The sequence below is a fragment of the Lacerta agilis genome, chromosome 6, assembly GCF_009819535.1.
Source record: "Lacerta agilis isolate rLacAgi1 chromosome 6, rLacAgi1.pri, whole genome shotgun sequence".
Taxonomy (NCBI): domain Eukaryota; kingdom Metazoa; phylum Chordata; class Lepidosauria; order Squamata; family Lacertidae; genus Lacerta; species Lacerta agilis.
In genome coordinates this window covers 14977925-15000263 of record NC_046317.1, presented here as the reverse complement: position 1 = coordinate 15000263, position 22339 = coordinate 14977925, and the positions used below count along the sequence as shown (strand labels likewise).

The window sequence follows — 22339 nt, the reverse complement described above, 5'->3', positions numbered from 1 at the left end:
TAGGTAAAGGGATCCCTGACAATTAAGTCCAGTTGTGGACGACTCTGGGGTTGGGGCGCTCATCTCGCTTTATAGGCCGAGGGAGCCGATGTTTGTCCGCAGACAGTTTTTCCGGGTCATGTGGCCAGCATGACTAACTAAGCCGCTTCTGGCAAACCAGAGCAGCACATGGGAACACTGTTTATCTTCCCACCGGAGTGGTACTTATTTATCTACTTGCACTTCATGCTTTTGAACTGCTAGGTTGGCAGGAATATATATATATATATATATATATATATATATATATATATATATATATATATATATATATATATATATATATATATATATATATTGCATGCCATATCTACATAATAAGCAACTATCTTACTTTTAAAAGACATCTGAAGGCAGCCCTAAAGTTTTTAATGTTTAATGCTGTATTGTGTTTTTAATATTCGGTTGGGAGCTGCCCAGAGTGGCTGGGGAAACCCAGTCAGATGGGCGGGGTATAAATAATAAATTATTATTATTACATATCTGGGTAAGTTTGCCTATGCAACGTCTTTTTTTTAGTAGCTAAGGTACCTGCCTAATGTCAGTGGGCAGCAGTTCCAGAATCTAGGTGTTGCCACACTGAAAGATCAATTCTTTGCTTGCTTGCTTACTTATTTACTTACAAACATTGTGCTGCACTTGCAGAAGTGTTAGTTCTACAGATCAAAGTGGGCATATCCGGGGTAAGGCAAACTGGTCCCAAGCTTTTGAAGGCTTGCTCATGTGGGAAAATGTGGGCATTGGCCACAGAAAAAAGAAAAAAAGGGGGCACCCATTCAACATTACACGCATAAGAGCACAGGAGAAGTGAAAACAAATGCTTCCTTCATTTACCAGAACAAAAAACTGAGAGATGGGTTTTTTGAATTAGTCGATTTAGTAACAGATAATGCAGAACACTTGCCCTGCTTTATGCCTGACTCAACGAAAGCTGTTGAGGAACTGAAGCCTTTTTGAAAGAGACCATTAACATAACCACTGGAGCAGCTGTTCTGAAGCTCAGCAGATTAAAAGAACAACAAACTGGCTTAAAAATACATACATGGCGATCCAGCCAGGGAGCTGTTTGTGCCTAATGTGGGTATCTGTGTCTGGATGCAGGTACACATAGCCCAAAGCATGATCTAATCCTCACCAATGAACTTCATAGTTGTAGATGAGGACGCCCATTTGTCTCCATTTAATTGGATGGGCACATCTAATATGAACATAGTATCAGCTATGTTAAAAAAAGAGGGGAGGGAGAAAGCCACTGGATCTGGGCCGCTTTCTATTATCCTCAGAACATTTATTTCTAAATTATATTAAATCCCTGCTGGAGTGACTACAAGCACTCTACAACGCAGTGTTGAAATTTGATTAATTTTTCACACCCAAAACTCTTTATATTTAATTCAATTACTGGAAAAGAAAATGTTCTCGGATTCTTGGAAATTCTATTTTTTGTGTGTGAAACTCTGTTCTGGAAGTGACTTCAAACCTTAGACCTCTCTCGCATTTCGTGTCTGTGCATAATTACGTGCATGGAAGCTCAGATGAAGATACAGCCACAAATAAACTTTTCTCAGGCTGCAAATCCTACACGGGGCTACTCAGTGGCACTTAAGAGATTTGCACTCTCGGAGTTTTTAAAAGGCACCCCATTGTCCGCCCCCCAAAGCAAAATATGGACCGTGTTTTATCAGGGACTGCTAGCTGAAGATAGGTTGTCCTTCTAGGGGTGACTGGCATGTAGGCACCCCCTCACCTATAATTTCAGGGAAGTCAGAGGCGTATGTTCCCAAAGGTTTCTGTGAATCAATGTCAAACACAGAGAGATGTGCCAGGTTCCAAAGATCTACTGCTTGAAGGCTTTGTCAATCACGTCCAGTTGTAATACGCAGCAGAGCTCTGCAACAAGACAGGATGGATCACTGAGGGGGAAACAAGTCCTCGGTGCTGTGCAGAAAAGTGCCTCACCTCAGGAGAGTAAAATGCTGGTGTGTGATTGGAACTGAGTACTGTGAGGGATCCTATTCCCTCCCCTTCAATACTTCCCCCAACAGTGACTCTCCCTAGGTTTCACTGACAACTAGGATGAATACTTCAGTGTTCATATGGGAGTTGTCTCTGGGGTACCTCAGGGCTCTACGTTTGAATACCTATGGGATCTCCCTACCAGGGTTCCCAACTACTGCAGTTTGCCTCCCCTTTAGGCAAATAAGTGGCACAGTTGGCTTCACTGTCCAGCCCTCTGTATGACAGGAGAATAAGCAAACAGTTTCCTCTTCCACAGGAAAGCTTTGTTCTCTCCTCTTAGTCACACCTCTTAAGGTACTGATACACTGCCAGAGTCAATGAACGTTTAAGCACATTTAACTTTATTAGGTAACTTGAAAACATGGATGTCTCGGGTTATTACTGGTACAAATCTTCTTCTCATGTAATTCAGCTTAGCTATAATATTTCCTGCATCCCTTTAGCAATGGTAATGACCTTTCCTCGCATTCCCCAACGCCTAACCTCTCATTTTCTCTCTCTAATCCTCCATCCCCAACTGCCAAACCCCCAACTGCCTTTCCAGGTTGTTCCCCCTCCTTTTAGAATGCCAACTAGCTCCGCCTCCCAGGGAACGCCTACCTAACATGGGAGTGATACGTTAACCCCTGATGAACCTGAATCATCAGCAGGCATTATTCTGCCACATTTACTACTACTACTACTACTACTACTACTACTACTACTACTACTAATTTATTATTTGTACCCCTCCCATCTGGCTGTGTTTCCCCAGCCACTCTGGGCAGCTTCCAACAAAGATTAAAAACACATTAAACTTCTGTAGTACTTTAAATAGCATTTGGATATTTCAGCATGGCATGGCAGAGTTTCCATTTGGAAAACACACATTACAGCAGCTTGTCCCAACACAGCGTTTGGAGAAGCCACCTTCCTTGGCTGAAATGAAGGAAAGCTTTAATCCTACAGCCCAAGTTGTATTTGTTTATGATGTGTGTGTGTGGGGGGGGGGGGAGTCCCGCCTTTCTGGTGCCTATACATCTTATCACTTAAGAGTATCTACTGTATTGGCCCGAATATAAACCACACTTTCCCCCCAAATTCCGACCGTGAAAAGTTAAAGTGCGGCTTAAATTCGCGACCTTACAAAAATTGGCTTTTACGATTATCGATGCTGAAGCAGACAAACGGTAAAACAGAATGGGTCGAAGTGCCTGTGGAATTTTAAGGGAGCGGCTTATATTTGGGTATTGTCTTCTCTCTCTCTCCCCCCCCCCTTTGAATTTTGAAGGTGCGGCTTATATTCAGGCCAATACGGTATTACTTAAAACTAAGCATAAAATACAGAGATAAGAACCACATGGTCTTCATCTTTTTTTCCGAGGCTGGTGCAACACGCACTGGAATTTCTGACCCTGTCAGTTCTCCCTCCAACGCCTTTGGTGGCACAGAAATATTAGAACAGATGTTCTGCTTCCAAACAGCATGGGTACATCTTGTAAAGTATCTCATAGGTCTTAAACAATGTCTTAAAATCCACCTCCATTACGCTTTTGATTATATTTTTAAAAAATCATTCAAATTTAATTGGCTGAGTCAGTAAAAAGGCAAATCAGCTGAAAATGTCTTTACCCAGTTGTGGCTATGAATGGGTGAATCTGTCAATTCCTATTTCTCTCAGTTTTTAATTTGTACACTCTTTTGTCATTTTGTTTTAATGGGCTTATGAAAATTCATCGGTATTTTAGTGAGGATTTTTCTGAGTATGTACATTTCCCCCAGTATAGTGCATTTTTAAACGTTATTTTCAGCATGTGTGCATTCTCGTACACATTACTTGCCTGGGGGACTGCATTGCAAAATTCAGAGAAGCACCCATTTTGACTATTTGGTGCAACCTGTATCGAATTGTCTTGACCTAAATCTTTACAGCCAAAGCTGTGTGCAGTTTGTACTCACCCTTCTCCACTCCCCAGAAAATTATGTGCTGACAAAACCTGTGCCACGTATTCTTTTAGCTGACATAATTCTGCCATTTTTTGCTACTTCTGTGTGACTTGTTAGCCATTGGAATGGATCCACTCCATTCCAGTGAAAACCTTCTTCAGCCAACCCTCTGATTTGTGAAACTTGAATATGCGTTGTCCATGTTCAAGTAGACCTTCACATCCATATGGACTAGAGGCTTGTTCTTTTTTTAAAAAAAAAAAATGAAAGCATAACCCCAAATTCTCCAGAAGCCGAATTCTCAAGCCAGTAACACACCCTGCACTTTTTTTCTGCGTTCCTGTGAAATCACAGAAAGACACAGTCCTGGCATGTAAGAAGAAGAAGAAGAAGAGTTTGGATTTGATATCCCGCTTTTCACTACCCGAAGGAGTCTCAAAGCGGCTAACATTCTCCTTTCCCTTCCTCCCCCACAACAAACACTCTGTGAGGTGAGTGGGGCTGAGAGACTTCAGAGAAGTGTGACTAGCCCAAGGTCACCCAGCAGCTGCATGTGGAGGAGCGGAGACGTGAACCCGGTTCCCCAGATTATGAGTCTACCACTCTTAACCACTACACCACACTGGCTCTTTCAAGAAGAGTCAAAGGGAACCAGAATTTAGCAGCATGAGCTGCTGATATGCAAAACTCCAGTCCCATTCCTCTTACAAGCATTCCCTTCTTATGACTGAGGTTAAGTGATGCTTATATGTAATTCAAAAAGAACACTTTGTCAGGATTTCTCCTAAACTAAGCAAACCCCATGAAAGTCAACAGCAGAAGGGGTGTGGGATAGGCCGTTGTGTGTGCAGTCGGCGACAGGGCCAAGAGCTTTTCACATTAGGGATGTGATGGATTAAAGAAAGGTTTAAAAAAATGACAGCAAAAAGAAAAACCCTAAGATCTATTTTGAGCTTGTCCAAATGCTCTTTCAAGATCAGAAGGTTTCTGAAAGTGCTTTAAAGTGCTAATTGTCTCTCTCTTTTTCATATTTTTTTAATTGCAGATGGCACGTACTCACTAGTCCCGAGGGGGTCCTGTGATGCTAGGCTGAGGGCATTATATTACAGTGCAACTGCAGACATGCCTACTCAAAAGTAAGTCCCACTGAGCTGAATAGGATTTACCCGCGGGTATGCAAATACAGAACGGCAGAAACAATTGGTTCCATTCTCCTCTAAATGCGAAGCTGAAACAGGGGTGGATAACCTGTTTTACTGGACTCCAGCCCCCATCAGTTCCATCCAGAATAATCAGGACTCATAGGAGTTGGAGGGGTGCAGGTTCCCTACTGCTGCACTAAAGCATGGGTCATAAGAGCCAACTCCTAGGGGCCATGGGGGCTTCGGCCTCCACAATAAAATATTTGAGGGGGCTGGGCCCCCACAAAGTTGATGGGCATTCCCATTCAAATGATGTGTGTGCACTGCATCATGTGACTGATTATGGGGTGAGTGGGACTTATCTGCCCCCCCAATATTTTATTCAAGTTGGCACCCCTGCATGAAGCAGAGCCTTTTTGGTGGTGGCACCTATCTTGTGGAATTAGCTTCTCTTTAGTCATGCTTTAGAACTGAATTACCTGTCTAAATGTATTACGGCAGACTGTTTCAGAACAGGGTGGTGCAACTGGGAGAAGTTTGCCCCCATCTCTCCCCTCCCCCAGTTATTTCAGTGTTGGACTGCAACAGAGATGGGAAAGATAAGAAAGCTATGGATAGGGAAACGATGTATCTCAAAATTTGTTCTAGAGCCTTGTTCTGCTGGGGGAGAATTTCAGTTCAGTTCACATTTAAAACCTACCTAATTTACAATTACCACGATCCTTCAAAATTCACACTTCTCTGAATTTTGCAATAGAGTTCTCCAGCCAATTAAGGTGTGCAAAAATCCATATAATAGAGGGAACTGTGCGTGCATATGAAAATAACATACAAAAATGCACTATATTAGGGGAAATTACGTTGCGAAAATGTGTACACAAGGTAGAATTGCGTACAAAAATGTGTATACGATGAAATGATTGCATTAACATGCTGGTGGATTTTTATAAAGACTTCTAAAAAAATAATTGAAAACTGATTTGGAAAATGTGGAGAACTGAATGTGGAGACTGGAAAAAGGAGAAATGGAGAGGAAACCAGAATTGACAGATCTGTCCATTCCTGTAAGGGGTTTGGCTGCCTTTTTTCCTCCCCTCCAAGCTAAACCAGGCAGCTGATGCAGAACTGATATCGAGAATGCCTATGGCTTTCAGAACAGCAGGCTTTGGAATGCAACAATCACCACCAGTCATCAATATCAGTCTGCTGGATTCCCTCCAGCATGAACCTCCGGGGATCTTGGTAGCTTCGGTGGATGAAAGAAGATGGCAGTAGGAAGCAGTGAGTGGCTTTGCCCTTTCCCCCAGTGTTCATAGCCCCTAAGTTAGAATTGTGTCCTTATTAAATCATAGAACTGTAGAGTTAGAAGAGATTTCGAGGGTCGTCTAGCCCAACCCCAAGCAATGCAGGAACCTCAACTAAATAATCCATTGCAGCTGGCCACCCAACCTCTGCTTAAAAACCTCCAGGGAAGGAAGGTCTACTACCTCCCAAGGGAGTGTGTTCCGCTGTTAATACCTCCACTGTCCAAAATCATTGTTGCTTATTATGCAATGGTACTGAGAAGCACATGGGAATAAGAGATAAGGAGCTACCCAGAGCCAACCAGTGGGCTTTGTGTATGAGAGATGACTCACAGGGGGTGCATGGCTTGGTAGCAGTTAGGGATGCAGGAGCTTGTTGTTGTTGTTGTTCAGTCATTCAGTCGTGTCCGACTCTTCGTGACCCCATGGACCAGAGCACGCCAGGCACGCCTATCCTTCACTGCCTCTTGCAGTTTGGCCAAACTCATGTTAGTAGCTTCGAGAACACTGTCCAACCATCTCATCCTCTGTCGTCCCCTTCTCCTTGTGCCCTCCATCTTTCCCAACATCAGGGTCTTTCCTAGGGAGTCTTCTCTTCTCATGAGGTGCCCAAAGTACTGGAGCCTCAACTTCAGGATCAGCCCTTCCAGTGAGCACTCAGGGCTGATTTCTTTAAGAATGGATAGGTTTGATCTTCTTGCAGTCCATGGGACTCTCAAGAGTCTCCTCCAGCACCATGCAGGAGCTATTTTAATTTAAACCTGACTAATTTACAGTTCCTCAAATGATACATGGATTGTAGTACATCTGTCATTCAAAAGTCACACTTTTCGAAATTGTGCAACGCAATTCCCCAATCAAAAACCAAGAGCAAAAATGTGTCAGGGAATCATTCTGCAAAGAAACAAAAGTAGAAAGTTTCTAGAAGGTTCCAGAGTTTTTCCCCTTTATGTATGGTAGTGGCACTCGGAGCTTAACTGGCATCGGCTGGAAGGACCAATAAGAAGACAACCACTCGGCTTCGTTTTTGCAGACGCCTTATAGCAAACGTCTGTCCGAAGAGTATTGCCTGTAAATTCTGCTGAAGGACTGTTGCAGTCATTTACAACGTGTGCGAGATAAGAAAGACTTTTGTTGGAAAGTGTACTGTTAATTGCTGTTTATTTTAACAGCTGAAAATACCTTTGCTACCATAATGCTTGTACCCGGACTGGGAATAAAATCTCTTGACCAAGACTTCACAGAGTTTGTGAGACATCTTTATAACAACTTTGTCATTGCACACCACTTCCGCGAGAGAAAGAAGACAAACTCTGCTAAACAGTTTAAAAGAGGTATTACCTAACCACCAGTATCTGCTCAGTGAAAGTGTGTGGACGATAACCTCTAATAAAATGTGTCTTTTAGAGAAATGTGCATAAAAATGTATATTCCTGATTGTAAAATGTGGTGCATGGAAATAACATCCAAGATGCATTTTATCTGGGAAAATTGTTTGCTAAAATGTGTGTGTTAGGAGTCACATGCACCAAAATACTTATGTATTTTCATGAGGACTTAAAAATCATAACAATCACACGCTGAAGCTGGAATATTGCAAACTGAACTAAAAATTGGAAAAAACGAGAAACCAAGACACACCAAGACTGACAGATTCATCCATCCCTAGCTGCAGTACATGTAAAAAGGATCTAGGTGTCATAGTCAATCATAACCTGAACATGAGCCAGCAATGCGATGAAGCTGCTAAAAAACCTAATGCAAACTTAGGCTGTACTAACAGAGCATAGTGTCGAGCTCAGGTGAAGGCATAGTTCCATTGTATATTATGCTGGTCAGCACACATCTTGAATACTGTGCCCAATTCTGGGTGCCACATTTTAAGAAGGACATCAATCTACCAGAGGAGGGTGACCAGGAAGGTGAGGGGTCAAGAAACCAAGTCCTATGAGGAACAGTTGAAAGAGGCAGGTACATTTAACCTGGAGGAGAGAAAATGTAAGAGGACACATGATTGCGGTCTTCAAATATCTGAAGGTCCATCCTGCAGAACATGGAGAAGATTTGTTCTGTTTTGCTCCAGAAGGCAGGACTAAGACTAATTGGTGGAAATGACAGGTCAGAAGATGTTAGCTAGTCATTAAGAGAGACCTCCTAACAGGAAGAGCTGTTTGGCAATGGTGCAGAGTGCCCCCCCCTCTCAAGAGAGAGGTGGTGGCTGGAGGTATCTAAGCAGAGGATGGATGGCCATCCGACAGAGATGCTGTACTCACAGATCCTGCACTGAGCAGAAGGCTGGACTCCAAGGTCTTTTCCAAATCAGATTCTTGTGCCAAGAAATTAATGCACATACGTTTCTATTACCATGACATTCTTCTTTTTCGTGTTGGCTCAACGCAGCAGGGAAGGACTAAAGATGTCGAGAGAGTCCCCCTGGGGATTCAAGATGCCAAGATGAATAGTGGTGCTGGAAGAGAGGCAGCTAGCAGAGTACTTTATGAAAAGCCCACCCCAAATGGTACCTGCAGGCAAGGAGGGCCTAGACTGTGAACAGTATAATGAAGGCCGACATTTCCCCCCTCACAGTAGCTTGCAAAGCACGTCCAAGAGATCTCACAGCCAAAAAGACTCAATTCTAGCCTACCATTTCTTTCCTTGTCCTTATCGAAAGCTTAAGCCCAGCAGCTGATGTTAGATCTCTTTCCCAGTCCAGGATAGAGTTCACAGCAAAAACTCCCTCTGCAGGTGAAGTCTGTTGGCAGAGAAGGGCTAAATCTCCCTAGTTAAGGGGTGGAGAGACGGTGTTGGTCTTGGTCCTGGTGAGAGAGGGGATGGAAATGATAGGACGAGATGGTTGGACAGTGTTCTCGAAGCTACCAACATGAGTCTGACCAAACTGCGGGAGGCAGTGGAAGACAGGAGTGCCTGGTGTGCTCTGGTCCATGGGGTCACAAAGAGTCGGACACGACTACACAACAACAATGTGATATATCACCCCATGTGTTAGTATGCCATGTGGGATAGTAATAACAGGAGTGCGAATTTCACACAAAGTGGGATTACAGTGAGAGCAGTCTTAATCTGAAACATTTTGTTGGCAGTGGTGCGGGATAATAGAGAATCCTTGACAATGTGTGTGTTTCTAAAATGACTTTTGCAGCTCCAAGACCAACTGGATGTTTCCTGAGGTTTACAAGCAAGGGACTGGTCCAGATGCTCAAAGTTTTATACAGTAACCTTTTAGAGAGACCAATTCACAAGAATAAATTGGTATAGTTAGAATACAGGCTGAGCCCATCCATGGTAAGTCACAGTCATGATAAAGTTATGAGATTGGTGGGAGGGAGGTGAAGATTATGACACACCCAGCTCCCCCGCAACTCAGCCAGCTCACAACCCAAAAACAACTCATTGGCTATGCTCTCTCTCAAACCCCTTTTCTAAGGTGTCGATCAGCCCTGAGACTGCTCTGTCTAGGAGGGCAACTCTCAGGGTTGGTTCAGCTGCAGGTCAGCACGGAGACTCAGATGAGCAGTAAAGCTGATTCTTTATTCAACGAAGCAAAATCCAAACAGAGAAGCCTATGAGCAAGACTGGCTCCAGTAAACCAATTTCCAGACCTGACAATCTGTGCCTCCCCTAAGTCTCCTCCCTGTCCAGCTCTTTCCCCATTAGTCTGAAACTCTGTTGGGGACGGACTCTCTGTGCTCTTCTTCTACATGCAAAGCCCTCCATGCCTTTGGAGACAAGGGAGGAAGGGAGCAGAATACAGTAGGACTGGCTGGATCCTTTGAATCTGTTGCAGCCTCAGCCCTCACCTCCTCCTCAGCTGCCTGGCCTGCATCTGCAGTGCTTTCTGCCCCATGTTTCTCTCTCACACTGAAGCCTGTTGCTTGTTCAGCACCCAGCCATTCTGCCCAACCCTCTTGATCCTCCGACCTATCTTCAGGTTCCCACCACCACTCCCTTGGCTTCTCTAGGAGGTTCTCCTGCTGGAGCCTCTCACCACTCCTCCTCGTCCAGCCAGCCCCAGCCAGCAACCGACCTTCAGAAATATCGTGTGTGTTGACAAACCTATTGAACAAATAGTGTGCATGTGCGTCCCACTCAGTGACCCTGGAAGAATTGTTTTAGGAAATATGCTCACGAGTCCCCTGTCATTGCTGGAGGTGACTGCTGGACATTCACGAACCCATGGGCCCATGCTCTCAGTTAACTGTCAAACGAATTACAGCAATCTCTAATCAGCCAAGGGCTTCATTAATTTGTTGATGGTGCGACATGAAACGGAGCCTGCACATTTCCCTGCAAATGGAAGGAATTACTGTTCCCATCATGGTGGTATTCCGTTTGTCCTTTTTCACGATCAGCAACTGAGAAGGACTTTGCTCATATTCACTCCCAAGAATATTGTTTTAAAATTAGATTTTGTTTTAAAGTTACAAAAGATGCAGACACCCACTTATACTCTTGAGCAAATCCACATTGCAACTAAAAAACAATTGGAATCAAAGCTAAACAGAAGAATCTGAAAAAGAAAGGAATTGGGGAAGGGGTGGTGAGGAAGGTCAGTGGATGCCGTGGGGAAGGGGGACTCATTGAATACAGTAAGGTTTCAGTCTGTTTTGTGTTTGCTCTTAAACTCAATAAAATTATATATATATATATATATGAGAGAGAGTAGGAGCAAGCAAGCAAATAGCAGCAAACATATTCAAAATACCCCACTGTGTTCAGGAAATTAGACTCATAAAGGGCAGTGGTTTGCAAAATGTGTTCTAGGATGAGACCTGGCATCGGTACTCAAGAGTTGCTAGGGCCACTGGCATTGACACTTGCTCTGCCCCTAGCAAGTGGTAGTGAATGCCAATTTTATTTTATCGCAATACAACGGAATGATGAGGCAGCAGGAGAATTGTAGGAAATTTAAATGGTGTCACGTAGTATTTTCTGAAATGAACTTATACCCTGCACGAGCACGCAAAGTATATTCTTGGGCTCAACCCTGTAAAATTCTGGCTGAAATTGAACACTCAATGCTAGTTTAGCATTATTGTATGTTGAAATGTAAGAAATGCTGAAAATCTACTTATAAACGAGGCAGAGGGTATTCTGTATTTTTTGTAATAATTAGCCAGTGCTTGGAAAGGATGCTAAATGATAAGAACAGTACTATTTAATTAATAAGGTAAAAAGGTAAAGGTAAAGGACCCCTGGAAGGTAAAGTCCAGACAAAGGTGACTATGGGGTTGCGGTGCTCATCTCGCTTTCAGGCCAAGGGAGCCGGCGTTTGTCCACAGACAGTTTTCCGGGTCATGTGGGCAGCATGACTAAACCGCTTCTGGCACAACGGAACACCGTAACGGAAACCAGAGCACATGGAAACGCCGTTTACTTTCCTGCCACAGCGGTACCTACTTATCTACTTGCACTTGCGTGCTTTCAAACTGCTAGGTTTGCAGGAGCTGGGACAGAGCAACAGGAGCTCACCCCGTTGCGGGGATTTGAACCGCCAACCTTCTGATTGGAAAGCTCAAGAGGCTCAGTGGTTTAGACCACGGTGCCACCCGCATCCTTTATTTAATTAATATCCTGAAATACACACAACTTGATGGAAATAACACACAACATTTCCCAGAATGAAGCCAGATGAGTTGCAGGAACCTAACTCCTGAAGCAAATCACTGATGTGTTTTATTATGTGTTTAGGACTGAGCAACAATCTGAGGTGGATTCACCCCACCGTTTACCTCAGGAAACTATATATAGTTTCTAAAAGCGTATTTGTTTTATAAAAAGAGTTATTATTAACGCAACAAACAGAAATGCCGCCAGGCAAACGAGATACTATCAAAATTGTAATTAACTTTTTATCTGTGCATGGAGAAGAGCCAGGATCATAGCTGTTGGCCTCTGTGCATTGGCTGGCTCTGCACTCCTCTGCTTTTCAAGGGAAGGTGAAAATGGACTACAATTTGTACACCATTTATATGCTTAGCAAGAGAGAGAGGGGGGGGAGAAGCAAATGCATATTCATCACACAGGAGACTGCATCTATAATCTATCCCTGGTTTCTTCCATATGGGAGCATAGCTATGTATGAAATCGTTTGCTTACAAACAAGGACAATAGGAATTATAAACGGTGTAAATAAAAAAGACCAAGCCTTCTAATGTCATTTGTACATCACCAAAAAAAGAAAAAGCATAATAAATTTGCAATGATATCTACAACTTATGATTCATTATTAGTGGTCAATGTACAAGTCCTTGGCTTAAATAAACCAAGTGGAGTGGCTTAAATAAAAACAGTAAGTGGAAACAGGATAGAACTGCTTGGCTCTGTTTTGTTTAAAGAGATGGAAAGGGGTGGTGGTGGTAAGCAGGTTGGGGTTGGGTGGTTATGCTTCTATTCTTCTACGTAGTGTACGTGTGGGGTTTTGTGTCAGAGTTACTTGTATGGGTTCTCTTACTATTCGCTTGTTGTATTTCCTTGGTGGCGAGAGAGGTTGAGGGGTGGCTTAGGGTGCGGTTGGTTGTCTTTGGTTGGCTGTAGTGAGATGTGTGTGTGTGTGTGTGTGTGTGTGTGTGTTTGTGTTTGTTTGTGTGTTTGGATCAGGTTAGCCAGATCGATTCATATGTTGTCGGCAGGTTCTTGTTGTTGTCTTGTGTATGTGATAAAGGGGAACCACGCCGGGGTGAAGGCACCTTCTTCTATTTGTCCCCGTGTCTGTTTCAGTTTAGTGGTTAGTTTTTCTAATACGGCAAGGCAAATCGTTTGCTTACAAAACAGCCCTAAGCCTCTATTGCAGCGTAAGTCCACCAGAGGGACCCTTCAGACTGTGACACTTAAAAATACCAAGTCTACAAATCTGGAGGTCACATTACCTGTGAATCCTGCACGGCAGCTGCAGACATAACCCGATGCTCTCTGGTAGCTGAACTCCGAGGGTAGCTCTGGTATTCTTCCATACCAGCTCGACCATGATAGCTCCACACACTCACTCCCATGGAGGCAGGGATTACTGCTACACTCGTTTATGTCCGTTTCACAGTGAGACCCTGCATAGCCTGCAGAATTGAGAAAGGGGTTGTGACTTGAGGTTGTTTAGGACAGCGATCTCATTGTTCATTATTTGGGCTTGTGCTATATTCGCTGCGGAAGCAGCAAAGATAATATTGCAGAACATCTAAGGGGCCTGAAAGGAGAGGGGCCGGGGAGAGCGAGCAAAGCTGTTGGCGAACTCAACCCACTTCTGTATCCATCTATTATTATTATTATTATTATTATTATTATTATTATTATTAACTGAATTTATATACTGCCCTATACCTGGGGGTCTCAAGGCGGTTCACAGAATAAAAGCTAGATATAAAACCACAAAATACACAATAAAAATAACAACAACAACAACCCATTAGCCCCACCACACACACCCCCACACACATTTTAAAAGGGCATAGATCAACCAAAGGCCTGGTTAAAAAGGAATGTTTTTGCCTGGCGCCTAAAGGTGTATAATGAAGGCGCCAGACAAACTTCCCTGGGGAGACCGTTCCACAGACGGGGAGCCACTGCATGTATTTGGCATGAAAGTGATGGAAAGAGGAGTTGGATAGAGTTTCAGCCAGGCAAGACACATGGACTCAATCAGTGGCTTGCAGGGAAGTCACAGTTGTTCGGCCTATCATCACTAGCTAAGAGCTGGAAGAGCCACCCATTCAGTAGGTGCACACTGCTGTTCCCTATCGCACCAGTTTAAAAAAAATAAAAAGCAAATCAGGAGAAGTGCAGGCAGGGTGATCTTCAGCAATTCCATGCAAGTGCATCAAAGCTGCTGGATTTGGTAGCCAGTGCGGATCATGCTTATTCAAAGAATCTAAACATATTTATGTTTTTAAAAGCCATGGCAATGTGTTCTGGCAATGCTTTGTGAAATTGCCATATAGGAGGATTAAGCAGGGCTTCCAGACCTGGACTATTAGAGCCCTGTATATCTCACTGCGTCACTCTGCAATTAGAAGGAATGGAATAAATAATGCATACTAAATCTGTATATGATAAACTTTTTTCAGTTGCCTAATGATATTTTGCTGACATTTGGCATATTTTGGTACAGGCAGGCCCACCCCAAACCCCGTTTATGCACATTCAGCATGTGTGCAACTGTGTATGCACACGCTATTAATTATTATTATTATTATTATTATTATTATTATTATTATTATTATTATTATTATTATTATTATTATTAATATACTGCCCTATACCTGGAGGTCTCAAGGCAGTTCACAGAACAAAATCAAAATACAAAACCACAAAATATACAACCAAAATTAAAACAACAACCCAATACCCCCCCCCAAAAAACCACCCACATTTAAAAATGGCATAGGATGGCACATTGCATCAAACCTGGAAGTGACCCAGAAATATCATAAAGACGTCGCTGAAACCTCACCAAAAGGGCGGAACGGGGTGTTGGCAGGCTTTTTCAATGGGTTTCAATAATACACGATTTCACTGACACGCATGGTGACTCAGAATGTAACCCCTCGGTAAACCGTGGGGTGGGGAGGGGCTGCCTGCATAGAATTTAGGCTGCTATGGTGCATCATTTAATTTATTTTTACTGTTGGTTTACACAGAGAGCTCGCAGCAGTTAAAGAGAGGGGAGCTTGTGTGAGAGAGGAAAACAGAGTTTACCTGGCAAGCAGTGGCATATGTAAGTCTCCGCTGCATCCTCGCAGGTAGCATTCTTGAGGCACGGGTGGAACCAGCAGAAAGGAATTAATGTTTCACAGTGAAGGCCCATATATCCGCTGCCTGTACAGTTGCAGCTATACCTGCATTGCAATAAGATTGATTAAATCAATGCCATCCTTGGTCTGTGGGCTCGTCTTTGAAAACTCTGCGCTCATGCAAAGATTTTCAGAGCCCCCATTTGCTTCCATCCTACTTTCTCAGTTCTTGCATCTGCCTCTTCTACACTCTTTTGGCGGTACATAGCCCCTTGGGTGTCCCATATCCATAGAGAATGAGCATGTGCAGGAGGGGGGCCTGGAGGGGGAGACTCCACCCTAACCATAGATATAGATATGTTTATTACAGAGATGGGAAACCTGTAGCCCTTCAGTTGTTGTTGAGCTCCAGCTGGAGATAGGAAATAATAATAATAATAATAATAATAATAATAATAATAATAATAATAATAATAATTTAATAGCCTCACAAATTCACACTTTTCTAAACAACGTGCAAACCGAAACACAGCTATTCTTTGAAATTTACACTTCTCCACATTTTGCAATAAGGTTCTCTGGCCAAGTACTGTGTGCAAAAAATGCATATACTAGCGTAACATTAAGAGGTATATATTATTGCAAACAGTATACAAAAAATGCATTCGGGAAAATCGCTTGCAAAATGTACATATTAGTCAAAGCTGCATACAGAAACATGTTTCCTAGGAGAACTTTGCACTAAAATGTGGGTGAATTTTCATGACGATTTTCTTTTTTAAATGCGAATGGTTGTAGGAATGTGAAGCGAGAACTGAATTTAATATTGGGGGGAAATGAGAAACTTACAGAACTGAAAGGAATAGATTTGTCCATCCTTAGCTCCAGCTTTCATCTGACCCAACTAGCTGGGTCAATGAATGATGGGAATCAGAGTCCAGTCTCCTCCAGAGAACCACAGTTTTCCCAGCCTTGATTCATCAGAGCATCGTATAGCCATACACCTAGTTACACCTTCTGATTTCCTCTCCAAGTTCCCTCTTCATTTTCTGCCTATCTTACTTACTTCTCCATTCCATTTCAGCAGCCTCCACTTCTCTTTTTCACAATTCGCCTAGCACCCAATGATTCATATTCCCAATGAGTCGTGCTTCTTAAGAATCTATCTATAATAGGCATTTCTTTTCCCCAATATTAAATCAGAAAATATAATACCAGTGTATGGCAGGTGTTCCTGAGTAAGAAAGTTTCTAGATGACAGGTGCACATAAAAGGCAAACCATTCCCCCCGTAATCCCTAGATCTGGCATGAAGTTTTGCTTCTTGTTTGGTGAAAACCTTAAATTTGAAATGGGCAGGTTTATACTTCCAATAGTCAAAAGGTGAACTTTTAATTTTCACAGTTCGTGTGCATATGCATGCTCCTGAATTTGCACCCACCTGTCTTCAAATTTTATCATTCCCCAAAATCAAATGGTCTAGTTAAAAACCACCATCGCTGTTCAATACAAAACTGTCTTGAGAGTCACCTTTGCAAAGTGTGCATGGATAGTGTCATTAAACAGTTTAGTGAGTGGGTGGCACTAGCCTTTGTAGTATCTGGCAAGAGCCTGGAGTCTCCTGTTATTGTTCTGTTCCTTTTTTAAGAGAGATAATAAACGTTTGCCTAGCTCCCTGGGCTGGTGTGTCCTCTAAGCCTTTCATGACACTCACAGTGCTCATTTGCATTTCAGTTTATCTAATGAGAGCAGAAAACCTGTGTCTTTATTGGAAAGATTAGTTCAGTGGACAGCTTTATTGGCATACACCGACTGCATAGTGGCATAAATAATTGCTATTGTTCAATTCAAGCAGAACAGGGAATTCTCCCTCTGTGTGACATCTGTTCTGCCGTGACAGGAGAATGCAACGCTTTATGCGTTCAATGTTTAATTCTAAAGTCTGCTTTTGAGACAGCTCAGCTATTGATCAGAAACCATTTCAATCTGAACAGGTCTCTCTTTTTTAAAAACCACCACCACCACAATTCATTGGATTCAGATATTGCAGTTATCTTGAAATGGATTCGTATCCAGTCATTGGGAAACTCTGGCTCAGCTGTCACTGAGGTGGCAAACCTCTCTTTATCTGGGACTTTGGGCTACATCACCTCAGCCTATTGGTTGGGTGTCTCCCAAGAATAAATACACCCCCATACAAAAATGTTTCCTGTGCAAAACAAAGTGGGTGTCAGTTAGGAAAGTTCTAGCCTAGCCTTCCTCTTGACATGTTGGTTTTGTGTTTTAGTGAGGAAGAAGATTCAGTCAGCGGTTTGAAGTTGTGTAACCCAGCCATAGGTTTGTCAGCTCCGTGAGAACCAGGCAATATTTAACTGGTTTTAATTTGGCAGTCTGTATTTTGTTTCTCACACACACAAATTCAAAGCTTTGGTACTTTAGTGGGTTTAGTTTTTTCAGGGCTTGCCTGGCAGTTGTTGCTTAGTAGTTGCTTTGATACCCAACATCTGGGAGACTCCCATCGCTGCTTTTGACACTCTAATGCATGAATGGCTAAATCTGTGCCCTCCAAATGTTGCTGAACTACAATTCCCATCAGGCTTGGTCATCATAGCCAAATAATTATGCAGTCAGCAACATCTGGAGGGTACAGGTGAGCCACCTCTGTTGTGATGTATAAGTGGAGCTTGGTACCTGACCGCATGGTTATTCATTGAAGCAGGTCTTTAAAAAGAGGCTGGGTGTCCACCTGGCAGCTGTCTACCAGCTCCATCTGGTATGCAGGCTGAGACCCTACCTGCCCGCAGACTGTCTTGCCAGAGTGGTGCATGCTGTAGTTATCTCCCGCTTGCACTACTGCAATGTGCTCTATGTGGGGCTACCTTTGAAGGTGATCTGGAAACTACAATTAATCCAGAATGCGGCAGCTAGACTGGTGACTGGGAGTGGCCGCCAGGACCATACAACACTGGTCCTGAAAGACCTACGTTGGCTCCCAGTACGTTTCCGAGCACAATTCAAAGTGTTGGTGCTGACCTTTAAAGCCCTAAATGGCCTCAACCCAGTATACCTCAAGGAACGTCTCCACCCACATCGTTCAGCCTGGACACTGAGGCCCAGCTCCAAGGGCCTTCTGGCGGTTCCCTCACTGCTAGAAGTGAAGTTACAGGGAACCAGGCAGAGGGCCTTCTCGGTAGTGGCACCCACCCTGTGGAACACCCTCCCACCAGATGTCAAAGAGAACAACAACTACGTGACTTTTAGAAGACATCTGAAGGCAGCCCTGTTTAGGAAAGTTTTAAATGTTTGATGTTTTATTGTGTTTTTAGTATTCTGTTGGGAGCCGCCTAGAGTGGCTGGGGAAACTCAGCTAGATGGGTGGGGTATAAATAATAAATTATCATTATTATGAGAATGTAAATTCCAGCACTAAGCAAGAGGATGAACTAGATGACCTGTATAGTGGCCTAAACAGCTACTGTTCAATTCCAAGTCCAAATCTAAAGCTCTATTATTTTATTATTCACTTCCCCCTGTTTTGAATGCCTAAGAACAAACTTAGTTGGTCTCTAAGGTGCTACTGGAAGGAATGTTTTATTTTATTTTGATTTGACTATGGCAGACCAACACGGCTACCTACCTGTAACTAAAATATATTCCTAAGGAAAGCAGTCTCCTTCACACACCATAAATAGAATAATCATATTTTAGAGAAAAATAATATTTTTTCCACTTTGGCTGGGTTGAGGTCTCCGCTATATTTCTAAATATACCCAGATTCTTGCTGGAATCAGTGAAAGGTCAAATTTTCATAATAATAATAATAATAATAATAATAATAATAATAATAATAATATTCACATTCTCAGCCTACCTGGCCTAGAGGTGATTGCAGTCTATTAGGATAAAGGTAACAAGTGCTTGTCATCTGTTGTAAGCACATTTCCTAACACTGAGATTACGTACCTGTTGATATCATCAATACACTGCCCCCCATTGAGGCATGGCTGACTTGCACACTCATCAATGTTGACGTCACAGAGATCACCCAGGAAGCCAAGCGGACAGGAACAGTAATAGCCACCCAGTCTATCATGACAGGTTCCGCCATTCAGGCAAGGCTGTGACAAACACTCGTCAATTTCCAGCTCACAGTTGATACCTGTGGAAAAAGACAGATAAAGGGGAAAGATTGAAGGGTGCGCATTAAAAGCACCTGTTCTGGAAAGTGATTCTGATAAGATATGGTTGGTTGGCAAGACGTCAGAACCTTTTGGTTCTCGGATCTTACAATGTTTATATTTTTATTCCAGTTCTTCTTGTTCCTAGAAATCTTAAGTTCCCAGTAGCCATTTGTGATTTGGAAATAGGATCAGATAACCACACTGACAGAAAGTAGATCTCTTCAGTCAGTAAAGCATGAGAATCTTAATCTGATGGGTTCGAGCCCCATGTTGGGCAGAAGATTCCTGCATGGCAAAGGGTTGGACAAGGTGATTCTTGTGGTCCCTTCTAGGATTCTCCTTCTCTACAATTCTATGATTGAAGCTCTGTGGGTAAGGCAGCCCTGGGGGATGCCTGGCTCGCTGTCATTTTGCTGTTATGGCAGCAAACAATAGTTAATGTTTAGTTGACTCTGTTAAGCGGCATTAAGACGCTGATAAGCTTTCATCAGTATTTGCCATCATTGTGGCCGTTGTGGTGGCACAAGCTCCTCCTGGGGGCCACCTCACTCTAAATGCATTGCTCTGCAGGATTCGATCAGAGCATGAAAGTGAGAAGTGAAATATCCCTGAAAATCTTGGGAGTGTTAGTGCTGCTAGGACTAGGGCAACAGCAGGGAAAGGTAAATAAAGATGAAGGACCCCTGGACGGTTAAGTCCAGTCAAAGATGACTATGGGGTTGCAGCGCTCATCTCGCTTTCAGGCCAAGGGAGCTGGCGTTTGTCCACAGAAAGCTTTCCAGGTCATGTGGCCATCTTGACTTAACCACTTCTGGCACAATGGGACACCATGATAGAAACCAGAGCACACGGAAACGCTGTTTACCTTCCCGCCGCAGCAGTACCTATTTATCTACTTGCACAGGCGTGCTTTCAAACTGCTAGGTTGGCAGGAGCTGGGACAGAGCAATGGGAGCTCACCCCACTGTGGGGATTCAAACTGCCAACCTTCTGACTGGCAAGTCCAAGAGGCTCAGTGGTTTAGACCACAGCACCACCTGTGTCCCTGCAACATAGGACATAGGAAATGGCCTTGTAGCTACAGCTCTTTCCTCTCAAAAACTGTGCAGTGGGGGGCAGCAGGAGGGGGAAGGTGGTAACTGTCTGCCTTATGTGCACTGCCCCTGATGTTTTCTACAAACTAACTAAACATTAGAACTACACAGTTGGAACATTGGTTTTTCTAGCTCTGTAAAATCTACATTGGTCACAGGTCACCAGGGTTTCAGGTGGGAATCTTAATGCCAGCCATACCTGGTTGAATCTGGGGTCTCTTGCTTACAAAGCATGGGGTCTGCTACGGACCTACAGCCTTTCTAAAGTCTGGACCTTAAACTGATATTTATTCTCTTCTATCTTGCATCATGCAGATTTTTTAAAAAGTAAAATAATTCTATTAAGGTTCATGGAAGAAACTATAAAACTTAGTATCTTTTTCTTTTTTTTAGCCAAACCAAGACTTTTATCTAAATACGATCAAAACATGAAAAGGGAGGGGGGAAAGACACAGAGAAAGAAAAAGGATAGAAAAGAGGTTAAAATTGAAAGACAGAAAAATAAGATTCAGAAAATAATTTTTGATTTTTTTTTTTAAGTGCTCATGAAATGCGCATCATGAAATTCTTCTTTCACTTGGCACTTTCGTCTTGATTTCTTCTTCTTCCGATAATGATAAAATAGTGCAAGTTGATGCCTTGATTTTGGCCAGGCATCCCCAAAACTTTGGCCCTCCAGATGTTTTGGACTACAATTCCCATCATCCCTGACCACTGGTCCTGTTAGCTAGGGATCATGGGAGTTGTAGGCCAAAACATCTGGAGGGCCGCAGTTTGTGGGGATGCCTGATTTTGGCTCTTATTCACCCTCATAAATTGCTGCAGTTTGAGTTGCTGGCGGATTAATTCTGGGTGTGTTCTGTTCACTGCCCTGATGTGCAGTGCCCTTGGCTGTGCCGAGTTTGTTGGGTATATCTCACATGCTTGTTCTAGTATCGGCGTAGCTCAGCTGGTGCAAACGTAGCAGGGGAAGAGGATCCTGGTTGCCCACTGGTATTTGGCTGTCATGCCATCGAGATTTACTGTGAGCATGGCAATTACTATAGAACAGCTGTTGGTTACTGACGGCTGCGTTGCTCTGGTCCTATCTACATGTTGCATCATGCCCAGCTCCATACTGATGGCTTTATATTTACAAGTTCAAGAGAACATTATTCCCCTCCCCAATGATTGTGCTGGTGTGTGTCGTGTTAGCACTGCTGTCATATGCTGAAGCAGCTTTCTGCTATCCCTCCACCATACCATCCAACAGCACAGCGATTCTGGAGGAAAGGTGAAAATTACCCTCATTTTTTAAAAGGAGTCAGTGAACTGCCAGTGACTCTAAAAAAAGGGTAAAAAGATAAAGGACCCCTGGATGGTTAAGTCCAGTCAAAAGCGACTATGGGGTTGCGGCAGTGGAGAAGCTGCATGCAGAGGGCAAGTGGGGGTGTGGCTGGCGTCCCCAGGGGTGTGGCACACATCTGTTGGGTGGCCTGCAGGGTCATGGCGCACGTTCTGGGGGCATGATGCCCGGCGCATGGGGGGTGCATGGCACATGTCCGGGGGGACTGCTGCGATGGCACCCTACCGGAATAGTGGTGCCGGGGGCGGTCCGCTCCCTCCGCACCCCCGTTCCTCCGCCAGTGGATTGCGGTGCTCATCTCGCTTTCAGGTCGAGGGAGCCGGTGTTTGTCCACAGACAGCTTTCTGTGTCTTTTCGCCAGCATGACTAAACCGCTTCTGGTGCAATGGAACACTGTGACAGAAACCAGAGCGCATGGAAATGCCATTTACCTTCCCACTACAGTGGTACCTATTTATCTACTTGCACTGGTGTGCTTTCAAACAGCTATGTTGGCAGGAGCTGGGATGGAGCAATGGGAGCTCACTCCGTCATGAGGATTCAAACTGC

At 43.6% G+C, this 22339-nt stretch overlaps 1 protein-coding gene across 2 annotated transcripts in view; it reads right to left on the bottom strand.

Annotated features, from left to right (window-relative positions):
- Window positions 1-22339, bottom strand: part of CRB1 (crumbs cell polarity complex component 1) — a 144305-nt gene that overhangs the window by 68573 nt on the left and 53393 nt on the right. Inside the window, exons 3-5 of one of the 2 annotated variants that reach the window (XM_033151418.1) lie at window positions 19134-19329; window positions 15137-15276; window positions 13318-13500 (exon numbers count right to left, since the gene is read on the bottom strand). In XM_033151418.1, the coding sequence (XP_033007309.1) occupies window positions 13318-13500; window positions 15137-15276; window positions 19134-19329 (519 nt within the window). The remainder of the gene's footprint in view (window positions 1-13317; window positions 13501-15136; window positions 15277-19133; window positions 19330-22339) is intronic. The other variant, XM_033151417.1, reaches the window with a different exon arrangement.